The sequence below is a fragment of the Chiloscyllium plagiosum genome, unplaced genomic scaffold, assembly GCF_037043375.1.
Source record: "Chiloscyllium plagiosum isolate Xiang-an unplaced genomic scaffold, Cpla_swu_hap1 HiC_scaffold_13, whole genome shotgun sequence".
NCBI classification, from domain to species: Eukaryota; Metazoa; Chordata; class Chondrichthyes; order Orectolobiformes; family Hemiscylliidae; genus Chiloscyllium; species Chiloscyllium plagiosum.
Window position 1 is genome coordinate 24314238 of NW_028270151.1, and position 13730 is coordinate 24327967.

The window sequence follows — 13730 nt, forward strand, 5'->3', positions numbered from 1 at the left end:
GAAGCAACCTGTTTTGAGAAGCAGGCCAACAGCTAAGGGGAAACTGGAGGTGGAGACACCGGGAGATAGATCCCTAGGAGGAGATGGTAAAAGCTGAAACAAACAGCCTACTGTTAACTTGCAGCCCTGCCTGAATTCTCCCTCTCCAGCTCGGGGGGCAATCTCCATAAAACAACAGTAGGGCAAGGAGGAGCTTTGCAACAGTGTGCCAGCTCTCTAAAAGACTGATTCACCTCATCTAGGCAAAAGCGAGGACTGCAGATGCTGGAAACCAGAGTTTAGATCAGAGTGGTGCTGGAAAAGCACATCAGGTCAGGCAGCATCCGAGGAGCAGGAAAATCGACGTTTCGGGCAAAAGCCCTTCATCAGGAATAGAGATGAAGGGCTTTTGCCTGAAACATCGATTTTCCTGCTCCTCGGATGCTGCCTGACCTGCTGTGCTGATTCACCTCATCTCCTACAATACATCTGGACATTGCTCTAAAGTTCAAGGCAGGCCATTCAGGAGTCTTGTCATCCTGTATAAAGGGCTGAAGTTATCTGAAACTCAAAATTCCATGGATCCCAGCAATTATTTGGAACTTCCAAGACTAGAGTTGTGTAGATTTTTGTTGAACAAGGATGTTGAGGAATACTAAACAGACATGGGTAAGTGGTCATGACCTAAGGGAATGTAGAAACTCACTGGAGTGAGGGCTGAATGGCTTCCTCCTCTTCCCATGATCTCCTGGTTTCCATTGTAACCACAGCAGAATCTGTCATTTACGTATTGTGAGAAACAAAGTTCACTCACTTCAATAATTTCAGTCCGAGACAAGATCTGAAGCAATCAGTATGTTTATTATACGCTTGCAAGTGTGGTGCCTGAAGTAAGGCACCCAGAGTTTAGCAAGTACATATCTTATATAGGATTCACTACTCCAAACCCGGTGCCCATTACTATTGTTTATCTCTTGCCTTATCCGGCCTTGTGCGTACAAAGTACAAGTTTTACTCGGCCATTTCACCACATCCTGCTGTGGCCCATTGTTAGGTATATCTTTCTTCACTATTATCTACTTCCCCCACCTGTGCCATTTCGTCCCTTTCCCCAACCATTTTGATCCTTATGACCTTTTAATTGGGGTTTGTTTTTGTGTTTTTGCAAAATTGGGAAACAGATGCTTTTTACTATTACTTGTACAAGCATATCTGGCTTAACCTACATCCTCACAGCACCTTATCTATTTGTCTACCATTGTTTGCAGGCAGGTCTCATTCTTGCATCCACATTTTAGCTAATACAAAAACAATTATATATTTCCTCCACATAGTTTTCATTGTTGGCTCAGCTCTTGGTTAAAACAATTATACACTGGTGTGAGTGCATTTACCTTGCATAAGTAATTATAATTGCAGAAGTAACACTACTTTACCTATATCCCACACGTATTGAACAAATACTTGTGGTAATGTCTTGCAATAGTAACCTAGAGAGCCAAGCTAATGCTTTGGGGATATGAGTTTGATTCCAGGGAGGGAGCTGGTGGAATTGAAAACTGGGAAAACTGAGTAACAGTAACTCTGTTTCGAAGATCCGTCTGATCCTCCACTGCTTCAAAGAAGAAAATCCGCTGTCTTTACCTGGTCTGACCAGATGTGAGTCCATATCCACGGTAATGTGGTTAACCCTTAACTGACCTGTAAAGTGGCCGGGTAAGCCACTCAGTACAAGGGTAATTACAGGTGAGCAACAAATGCTGGTCTTGCCAGTGATGTCCCTAGAATAAAGTTAAAGAGAAACAACTCTACCCAAAATGAAATGATATTGTGAGGGAGACTAGAGGCTTGGTTGAAAAGATAAGTTTTAGGGAGTGATTTAAAGGAAAGGAGGAAGGTGAAAAGCTGCACAGAATTCAGGAGGCACAGTTGTGGATGGCGGTGTGAAAGGAATTGTACTTTTCATAAAATTCTTTCATGTGATATGAATGTTGCTCATCCTTTATTTCCTTTTAACTGAGTGGCTTGCTAAGGCTAACAGATGCAACTAAAATTAACCACATTGCTGGGGTCCGGAGTCACATTTTAGGCCAGACCAGGTAAGGACAGTAGATTTCTTTCCCCAAAAGGGCATTAAGTAGGCTGTAAAGACAGATTTCACCCAGGTAAATAGTGCGGTGAGGAAGGCATATGGCGTACTGGCTTTTATTGGTAGAGGAATTGAGTTCCGGAGTCCTGAGGTCATGATGCAGTTGTATAAGACTCTGGTACGGCCGCATCTGGAATATTGTGTGCAGTTTTGGTCGCCATACTATAGGAAGGATGTGGAGGCATTGGAACGGGTGCAGAGGAGGTTTACCAGGATGTTGCCTGGTATGGAAGGAAAATCGTATGAGGAAAGACTGAGGCACTTGGGGCTGTTTTCACTAGAGAAAAGAAGGTTTAGGGGTGACTTGATTGAGGTGTACAAGATGATTAGGGGGTTAGATAGGGTCGACAGTATGAACCTTTTCCCGCGTATTGAGTCGGGTATTACAAGGGGGCATAGCTTTAAATTAAGGGGGGGTAGATATAGGACAGATGTTAGGGGTAGGTTCTTCACTCAGCGAGTCGTTAGTTCATGGAATGCCCTGCCAGTAACAGTGGTGGACTCTCCCTCTTTATGGGCATTTAAGAGGGCATTGGATAGGTATATGGAGGATAGTGGGTTAGTGTAGTTTAGGTGGGCTTGGATCGGCGTAACATCGAGGGCCCAAGGGCCTGTACTGCGCTGTATTCTTCTATGTTCTATGTTCTATGTTCTATGTTCTATTTCAATCCATGTCCCTAACCTCTGTATTATTAGTCAAGTAACATTAACCGTCACACCACTGTCTTCCCATAGTCTGTGAGTGGCCAGAATTGAAGGGGTGCACAGCCTTTGGAGCTCCGAGAGATAATGAGGTGCACGACAATGGTGCGGGAGGGGTGGAATTTGATGCGTTAAAGAACTGGGTGTCAATGTCGGTCAGCAAAAAATAGGGGTGACCTGTGAACAGAACTAGTTGTGAATTGCCAAAGGAGCAGCTTAGTTGGGAAGAGCCAAAGTTTATGGAGCAGGAAATTACACCAAGCGATGCAATAGTTGAGCCCAGGAACAACAAAAGCATGAGTAAGCATTTCAGCAGCAGCAGATGAGCAGAGCAGTGCAGGGTAGGACTAGATGGAGGCGGTCTCATTGAGTACATTGTTAGAAGTTCAGCCGCGATCAAATCAGTTGGCCAAAGTTGTGAATGCTCTGGTTCAGCCTTAGACAGTAAACTAGAAACAGATGTAATCGGCTGAAGAGGAATGGATCTGAACTGTAATCATCACCCACCAACAAATAAAAATTTATATAGCAGGCTTCATAATTTAATATACCTTCAAGTGGTTTACAACCAAAGAACTACTTCTGAATATTCGCTGTTATAATGTGAGAAATGTGGCAGACAATTTGAACACAGGCAACTTTCCAGAGACAGCAATGCATCCATAATCACAGGACGACCATTTTGAATGATTTCACAAATGCAGATCCCTATTGGAAGATCAATCCTCACAGTGGTTGGTCATGTTGGATTCGGTTCTCTGGAAGATTAGCTGCTACCATTCTCTTTCCCACAAGTGGGAGAGGAAAACAACCTGGTAAACGAATGACAGGAGACTCTTATGTTAAACAAGATGTAACTTATTGCATGATAGCAATGAGGTGGGCGGCACGGTGGCACAGTGGTTAGCACTGCTGCCTCACAGCGCCAGAGACCCGGGTTCAATTCCTGCCTCAGGCGACTGACTGTGTGGAGTTTGCACATTCTCCTTGTGTCTGCGTGGGTTTCCTCCGGGTGCTCCGGTTTCCTCCCACAGTCCAAAAATGTGCAGGTCAGGTGAATTGGCCATGCTAAATTGCCCGTAGTGTTAGGTGTAGGGGAATGGATCTGGGTGGGTTGCGCTTCGGCGGGTCGGTGTGGACTTGTTGGGCCGAAGGGCCTGTTTCCACACTGTAAGTAATCTAATCTAATCTAGGTATAAGTTACACTCATATAATAGACGTCATGACAGAGGTCACCGATCTGATGGTAGGTCTTACTCCCTCCAGCTTCTAAACTGTCCTTCTACCAAGTCTCCCTGATATCATCACAGTGGGTGAAGTTAAACTACACAGCAGTATTAACCCTTTCAGATTTGTACATCCTTGTACTGCAGGCCCCAGAGCCAAATGATCTACTCCTCATTTGCTGAGTTGAAGGTGATCTGTTGCTTCTTAGCTTGTTGAGGGCACACACCTGGGTAACATGTAGCATCATTTGTGTCTCTTCACAAGTGGCTGATGGGTTTGTACTGTCTGTGGAGGAACATCTGAAAAAAACAGGAGCAAAGATCAAAACCAGAAATGACCAAGCATACTGGAGGTAACAGATTACCAGACGTTGACCCTTTGTCTTTTCCAGTTACTGATCTTGTACAAATGTCTGCATGTCCATTGTTTTTGGTCATTGTAGCAGGAGATTTGCATCATGTTGAGGAGAGTTCAGCCTTTGCAATGCCTGACTAATCTTTGTTTCTTGCTCATTTCCAGCTGTCGTTGTGTTCTCTTTCGTGTTGTGCTGGCTGCCATTTCACGTCGGCCGCTACCTCTTCACCAAATCCTCCGAGGTGGACTCCCTTGAGATGGTCCAGATCAGCAAATACTGTAGCCTGGTCTCTTTGATCCTCTTCTACCTGAGTGCTGCTATCAATCCCATACTTTACAACATCATGTCCAAAAAGTATCGAGTGGCTGCTCTCAAACTGTTCCACGTCAAGAAGGCTCCGAGGAGAACTCCGTCAACAGTGAAGGATGAGAGCTGCCCAGCCTGGACAGAGACCAGTATATGCACTTGATCGTTGCAGAGCAACCAAGAGTTATGGTCATGATGTCCATTTGTAGCTATACACAGCCACTGGTTGCATGGGCTGTAAGGGTGTTACCCAAACGAGAAGGAGCATGAAATGGGCACCGAATTGGTGGCTACAAGACAAGCAGCAAACAAAAACCTATATGATTCTAAAGGATTCAGCACCCTTTTTGCCTTGCTTGTGTAGACTGCAGATCAAGATCATCCAAAACCACAAGGATTGGACTGCAGTTTTGATGCTAACATATAAATATTTCAGCTGCTACTCTGAAAGAAGTAAACTTATATTGGTATCCAGTCAACTGGTTAATTGAACTTACTGTGAGATAATGAACAGGGTACTATGGTAAGATATTTAGACTGTTGTAAATAATTCTTGATTTCACAGCCCGCATTGTGTGATGGAAGAGTTTCCAAAGGCAGTTTCTGTTACATGAAATGTATTTTAAACTAGTAAGAGTGTTTGGGTGGGGGGACCATCAAGTTCAGTCATTACCATACTGATGGTCACATGGCACAATAAGAATGGGTTCATTGATTAACCACATCAGTCATTCTCCATCAACACAGCGACAACAGTGAGTCAGGAAAACTCCCAGTCATAGAGCGCTTTGGAAACCAGAAGTCCATCAACCCAACTTGCCCAATCCTAAATAAAATCAAAAAGTGCTGGAAAATTTCAACAGAGCTGTTCCAAAAGCTCTGGCAGGTTGGAACTGAAAAAGAGTTTTGAACTCAAAACATTACGTCGCTTTTGCTCTCCACAGATGTTCCCAGACCTGCTGCATTTCTCTAGCATTTTCTGGCTGCTGTTTTCTTCTGTTGTCCTTTGGTATTGGATGGCTTTATGAACATGGAAGCTTAGATACAACAAAACACAGGTAGGAAAATTGCTATAGAATGTCTGTACCATATCTAAATCTTACAGTGCCAAACTACCTAGGCACTGTCAGTGTCAAAGCCTCAACAGTAAATATCCTGAGCCAAATTGCCCAAAGCTAGATTGCGTCATAACAGATTGTCCTGGAGATACATTTGCCAGCATCAAATCAACCAGCATCAAGTTTCCTATCATTTAACATCATACTCCTGCAGCCTCCCCATATCCCTTGATATCCTCCAGTCTGAAATTACCTACCCCATATCCTGTGACATTGGCTCCTTGTGCTGGATCCCTCTGCCAGCGGAAACATCATCCCTGTGTCCAATATGTCCAGTCCTGACGTAATTTTATGTTTCAATTGGTCCTTTTGGACATCCTATTGCATTTTTCTGAACTCTAGTGACAACAGGCTTAGTTGAGCTAATCTCTCCTCCATCAAACTCCTACCATCCCAGGAATCAGTCTGATGAACCTTTACTAATCTCCTTGTCAAGCTAGTACAGGTGGACAATCCTTTATCTGAAATTCCGAAAACCAAAACGCTCCGAAATCCAAAGTTTTCCCATGAAGTTTTTTTTCTCCATAACAAGGTTGTTTGGCTTGCAAACAGTTAACCCAACTCCATACCCACTCAACCCATGTCACCCAGATGTGACATGGCGGCGTGGCCCAGCACTGACAGGCATCAGTTGTGATTCAGTGCTCCTCGTATTCACACGCGCGTCTGCTGCTCGGTAAGACTTTTTTTATTTCACGGTGAAAATGTCATTTATTCCGAAAAGTTCTGTAATCAGAAAACCCCAAGGGTTTCGGATAAAGGATTGTGTACCTGTATATATTTCCTTGGGTAAGGAGCCCAAATCTGCACACAATACTCCATGTGTGGTCGCACCAAGGCCATGAAGCTAACTGTAAAAATATTCCTTGTCCCTGGACTCAAATCCTCTGGTAATGAAGGCCATCATACCATTTGCTTTCCAAACTCTATGCTGTACCTACATTCTTGCTTTCAATGATCAGTGTACAAGAACAATCAGGATCCTTTATATGTCAATATTTCCCATTCTGTCAGTATTTAAATAATACTCTGCCACTTTTACTTTCTGATCAAAGTGGACAAGGTCATATGTATCCATGTGAAACCTCATTTGACCACTCCTTCACCCTGTCCCAATCAGCTTGAAGGCAATTTCACAAAGTAATATATTGTGGATGCTGGATATCCCAAATTGAATAGAAAATACAGAAAAAATAAACTCATAGAGATATACAGCACGAAAACAGACCCTTCGGTCCAACTCGTCCATGCCGACCAGATATCCCAACTTAATCTCATCCCACTTGCCAGCAGATTTGCAGGATTTGTGGAGAGATAGATGGTTTTAAAGTTTCAGGTCATGACTTTTCATCAGAAGCTAGTTTTAAATTTGGAGCTGGATTTTACAGACACTGCGTTTGACTGACCCCAGTAAAACGTCAGATAGGAGCCAGTCCTTAACCCTGCTGGCTCCCCATTATAGTTTAGCTGTGGGAACAGCAGTAATTGTTTCACGGCCAGATTTCCATCACTATCCAAGAGCAAGTCCTGCCTTCGAGAGTTCCTGGCCACTCAGCTGGCTGGCAGCTCTGTAGTCCTAGTAGCACCACCTGGAGCAGTGGCCATTGCTGGGATTACAGGAGCAGCCACCATATTGAGGAACCTGGAAAAGTTCAGGATTGGCGATTTCTCGAGAGGTAGGTGAGGCTGTTTTGGTGGATGGGGCTGGGTTCAACAAGATTTGGGGGATGGGATGGAGAAGCTACAGGACAGTATGACTTGGGGAGTGCAAGCTTTTGTGAAAGGGCCAATGATGGCCTCAAAAGAGTTGAACGCTATCAGTTAAAGCCACTGGGCTTTCTGCATGCACAGTTCCCCTCTCCCCACTCCACTATGGCGGTGATGGGATAAGGTCCTTCATTGATTGTTCATTAGCTAATTAAATAGTCCCAGGTTCAATTGTTGCTGTATGGCACCTCCAATGTGCCCTACCCATGGAAGGTTGGGGACAGGCAAGTGGACAGTGGGAATGCGACCTGCTTGATTTCACATACCCGCCCTGTCTTCAAACCCACTGGCAGCAGCAGAGTGTCAAACACAGCCTCTTAATCCTGTTTCTCTCTCTCTCTCTTTCTCTTTCTCCACAGATACTGCCAGACCTGCTGAGTATGTACAGCATTTTATGCCCTTCTGACAAGTTTCAAAGACATAGGAACAAGTGAAGGTCATTCATCCCTCAAGCCTGCCCTCCCATTCAATGAGATCATGGCTGTATCCAACTCCATTCTCCTGACTTATCCTTGATTCCCAAAAAATCTATTGATCTCAGATTTGAAAGGATTAATTGAGCCATACCCCTCCTGCATTTTGTCAGAGAGAATTCCATATTTCTCCAGCTTTTGTGAGGAGAAGTTTTCACCCAACATCACTTCAGAATGGCCTGCCTCTGATGCTAAGGTTATTAAACATTTCCTCGCCAATTATCTGTAGCTTATGATTTCTCACTATCAATATCTATCAAAATCCTAAAATGCCCATCCAATCGCTCTTATACATTCTATGTTCTGGAAAAAATAAATCTAATTTAGGACCCCTCTTGTCAGAAATTGCACCTCAAAATCTTGATAGCATTCTACAGAATCTGAGTTGCAATCCTCCCAAGACCATTTCAAAAACTTTAGCTTTTCCAAATAGTTCTTTCCAACCCTCAGAATACTTGGCCTAATGAAGGGACCCTGTATCAGAATATCATGGGTTCAGAATCTAGACTGACTCTTCCACAGCAGTACTGAGTGTATACTACCCTTTGGCGATGCTGTCTTACAAATAAGGCATTAAGCTGTCTGCCTTCGAGGGTGGAAGTGAAAGATTCCACAGCCACTATGCTGAAGCGAATCCTCAATGGTGGCCTAACTAATGCTTGTACCTCAATCACTAAAACAGTTATCGCATTACTGTTTCTGTGAACTAATTGGGTGAATGTTGGCGGCCATGATTCCTATGACAGTGACTTTGAAAAGTACTTCATTAACAGTGAAGGATCTAGGGTGTAGGTTTGCTCGCTGAGCTGTAGGTTTGATATCCAGACGTTTCATTACCTGGCTAGGTAACATCATCAGTGGCGACCTCCAAGTGAAGCGAAGCTGTTGTCTCCTGCTTTCTATTTATATCTTTCTCCTGGATGGGGTTCCTGGGGTTTGTGGTGATGTCATTTCCTGTTCGTTTTCTGAGGGGTTGATAGATGGTATCTAGGCCTATGTGCTTGTTTATGGCGTTGTGGTTGGAGTGCCAGGCCTCTAGGAATTCTCTGGCATGTCAGTGCGCAGATTCCTCAAGAACAAACCATGACAAGCAGACCAAACACAGCCAGAAACCCTAACCATCCTACCATACATCAAAGAAGTTTCAGAAATGACAGCCAGACTACTAAGGCCCCTCGGAATCCTAGTAGCACACAAACCCACCAACACTCTCAAACAAAAACTAACTAACTTAAAAGACCCAGTACAACCCATGGACAAAACCAACATCATCTACAAAATTCCATGCAAGGACTGCCACAAACACTATGTAGGACAAACAGGAAGAAAGTTAGCCACCAGGATACACGAACACCAGCTAGCCACAAAAAGACATGATCCTCTCTCCCTCGTAGCCCTACACACGGATGAAAAAAAAACACCATTTTGACTGGGACAACACATCTATCCTGGGACAGGCTAAGCAAAGACATGCCAGAGAATTCCTAGAGGCCTGGCACTCTAACCACAATGCCATAAACAAACACATAGATCTAGATGCCATATATCAACCCCTCAGTAAAACAAACAGGAAATGACATCATCACAAATCCCAGGAACCCCATCCTGGAGAAAGATATAAATAGAAAGATGGAGACACAGCTTCGCTTCACTTGGAGGTCGCCACTGATGATGTTACCTAGCCAGGTAATGAAACGTCTGGATATCAAACCTACAGCTCAGCGAGCAAACCTACACCCTAAACCTCAACCTGAGCTACAAACCTTCACAAACCTTGCAGTGAAGGATCTCTGTGATGCTGATAAAAGATGCTATAGAAATGTAGGTTCTTTAAGGTTGGTGGATAATTAAAAGGTTGACATGACTTTGGATGGATTCAAACTCAAAAAGAGTTGAATTGGTTGGAGGATGTGAGAGTAGGTTTAATGAGAGGCAGGATATGATAGCGTAAGGGTCGATCAATTGGGATCTATGGGAGGACATGTAAACATGGACAGTGGAGGAGGTACTTAGAATCTCCAACATTTGCTTGCAGCCTTTGTTTTTGAGTTAATGACACATTACAGCCTTTATATAAACTCCTGAGACCAGAATGAGGCTGAGGATTAGAGAGAGTGAGATCCCATTCTTTATTCCCCTTGACTGAGTAAAAATACAACGTTATGAACGCAAACATGATTTACAGCTGAGTGAACTCGAATGTGATAACACACTCCCTCAAGCAGATAATTTGAGAGCTGGGCTAAGTGGGGAGTGTAAGGATTGTGGGAAGCTGTGTCAGAACTTAAAGTGGATAAAGTATCAAGCTTTCCCCATACTGTTCTGGAAATGTTCTGAGCTGGTTTGATTTGACCCACAATGACTCCCAGTCTATCAGAGCAATCAACCAGGTTAGCTGTGATAGCACCAGCTGTAAAACGGTCAATCCATAAAATGGTGGAAACACTCAACATAGAATCATAGAGTCATGGCAGCATGGAATTAGCCCCTTTGACCTAACGTCCATGTTGACTAGGTTTCCTATACTGACCTAGTCCCATTTTTCTGGTCCCATATCCCTCTAAACTTTTCCTATCCAAGTACCTGTCTGAAATCCTACACTGAATCCCTACATTGTGGAAACAGGCCTTTCGGCCCAACAAGTCCACACCAAACCTCCGAAGAGTAACCCACTTAGACCCATTCCCCTGCCTTATTATGCTGTATTTACCCCTGACTAATGCACCTAACCTATGCATCCCTGAACACTTTGGGCAATTTAGCATGGCCAGTCCACCTAACCTGCACATCTTGGAACTGTGGGAGGAAACTGGAGCACCCGGAGGAAACCCACGAAGAACATGCAAACTCCACACAGACAGTTGTTGAGGTTATTGTGCAGCACTGAGGGAGCGCTGCATTTTCAGAGTTCCAATGAAATGTTAAGGAGTTGCAGGAGGTTGCATACCTGACTGTGGGCCAGCTCAAGTCCCACCCCAGGACCCAACAGCCAAGGAAGGTGTACTTACAACGTATTGCTAAACAGGCTGAGTATCAACTTGTAAATTTATCCAACATATGCCAATGGTGGGTGATAGGAGTGGGAGAGATGCCTTCAGAGAGTCAGCACTGATGTGAGGGGCCAAACAGCCTTCTTCTGCACCGTCACCATTCTGTCAGTCACTGATAATCTCTGTAATTCGCTTGATTATCCAAAGCTAGTCATAGGATCATCATATAACAAGGAAAGCCAACTCAGCCCATCTGTCTCTGGTAGCTCCCTCAAAGAGTGAACCAATTGGATACATTCACTATATTCTAACTCCATAGCTCTGTTTTTAATCTTTCCCTTTAATGGAGATGTTAATAGTTAAATACTCAAATGCTGATTTACGTGGAGAACTATTTTCAAGCAGAGAACTTTGGTTTCTGGGCTGACTTTTGTTTAAGGTGTGACTCGCAGTGTAGCTTGTCAGAAAGCGGAAGATCTTAGAAGCATCCTTGACTCTTCAGTATCATACTCACTCTTCGCTTCCTTGCACTTGGAATTAAACGGTACATGTGAATGCAGGAATGTACAAATTATTTTGATGTAAAAAAATGTAATTTATTGTTGTACAATTTTCAGCGATATATGTTTATTCTTTGCTGTGACCTGCAAAATGTGAACACTGGTGTAAATTTAATAAAAGATGGGCTGAGAGAACCACTCTGTTGCTGTGAATTACTCATTTACTTCCAAAGTAGGATGGGTTATGTAAAGTTTTTTTTTAGATTAGATTACATTACAGTGTGGAAACAGGCCCTTCGGCCCAACAAGTCCACACCGACCCGCCGAAGCGAAACCCACCCATACCCCTACATTTACCCCTTACCTAACACTACGGGCAATTTAGCATGGCCAATTCACCTGACCCTGCACATCTTTTGGACTGTGGGAGGAAACCGGAGCACCCGGAGGAAACCCACGCAGACACGGGGAGAACGTGCAAACTCCACACAGTCAGTTGCCTGAGGCGGGAATTGAACCCGGGTCTCAGGCGCTGTGAGGCAGCAGTGCTAACCACTGTGCCACCGTGCCGCCCACAAGCTGATCAGAAAATATCTGAAACGGTCTCCGCTTCCGCTGCGAAACTGCTGCCGTTGAGCATAGAAGAGATCGCTTTTTGTCCCAGTTTGAACAATAATTTATTCTGGCCTTTCAAAGTCTACAAAGACTGGAGGGCAGAGGTTATTCACACTTAACCTCTCCAGTGGTTTAACTATCAGTGTGAATAAACAGAACAAAAAAGATTGAAAAACAATAAAGTTGTTTCAGTTAGCCCACTCCTGTGAACAGCTCTGGACACCACACCTTAGAGGACACATAGACCTCAGAAAGGGTTCATTGTAGATTTACCAAACCTAAAGCTGGAAACCAAGTGTTAAAACTGAATGCCTTAGTGAAGCATTGATCATCCACTTTGCTTTTGCTTACATGGATTGACATCACATTTTGTTTCTTAATGTTCCTGGGAAGCATCTGAGCACATTTCACACTCTTAAAGGTTCTTAGTAACTATAGGTTGTTGTGATTGATCTGCCCTCCAGTCTTTGTAGACTTTGAAAGGCCAGAATAAATTATTGTTCAAACTGGGACAAAAAGCGATCTCTTCTATGCTCAACGGCAGCAGTTTCGCAGCGGAAGCGGAGACCGTTTCAGATATTTTCTGATCAGCTTGTTGAGAAATGCTACTGCACTCAACTGTGGAGTAGTTAGGACTAGAACCCAGACCACCTTGCCCAGAGGCAGAGACTTTATCACCGCAGCACATGTGCCCTGTGCCTGCCACCTGTACACAAGTCCTGGCACAACTGCTGCTTAAAGATATTGCAGCCATAATGGTTGATTGCCTATCTGTTGCCATGGGTGAGCTCAGGTCATGGTAACCATGACAACCATAATTGATTTTTGTGAAAATCCATCTGACTCACGACTGCCCTTTAGAGAAGGAAATCTGCCATCCTTATCTGGCTTGGCCTACATGTGACTCCAGACCCACAGCAATATGGCTAACTCTTAATTGCCCTCTCAGAAATGACCTCAACAGGCCACTGAGATCTAGAGCAATCAGAAATGGGGGACAAATGCTGGGCCTTCACATTCCACACCAGCACAAAGGTTGGATGGCATGTCCATCAGTATGATGTCACCAGTGCCTTGTTTATCCCCTGCCCAAGGGAATACTGAATCAAAGCAGGAGTCTGACTGATCCAGCCACACATCTGTTGCCTCTCCAAAGTACGGGGTTCAGAGACTGCCACACATTTCTCTTCTGGATTCTTGGCACTTGGACTGAGTGAGAAATGAAATATATTGATGTAGTGATTATAACAAGGTCAGACAGGAGGCTTCCTCCATGTCTCAAACATCTTCAGGAAGAATAGAGTGTAAAATGGGAAAGGGATCATGGTCTCTTTATCAATAGAGAAACAAAATGTGCTGGTAAAACACAACAGGTTAGGCTGCTTCTGTGGGGAGAGGAACAGAGTTAATGCTTCGAGTCCAATGAATCTCTTTGGAAAACTGAAAGGACCGAGTATGCTGTGAATCAGAAACAGAAAGTGTTGGAAAAGCTCAGCAGGTCTGGCAGCATCTGTGGAGAGGAATCAGACTTAATCAGAACTCAGAGGAA

At 44.0% G+C, this 13730-nt stretch overlaps 1 protein-coding gene across 1 annotated transcript in view; it reads left to right on the plus strand.

Moving 5' to 3' along the window:
- Window positions 1–5549, plus strand: part of LOC122556338 (growth hormone secretagogue receptor type 1) — a 39806-nt gene extending 34257 nt beyond the window's left edge. Inside the window, exon 3 of the mRNA XM_043702970.2 lies at window positions 4577–5549. Within this exon, the coding sequence (XP_043558905.1) occupies window positions 4577–4881 (305 nt within the window). The 3' untranslated portion in view covers window positions 4882–5549. The remainder of the gene's footprint in view (window positions 1–4576) is intronic.
- The last annotated feature ends 8181 nt before the right edge of the window (window positions 5550–13730 follow it).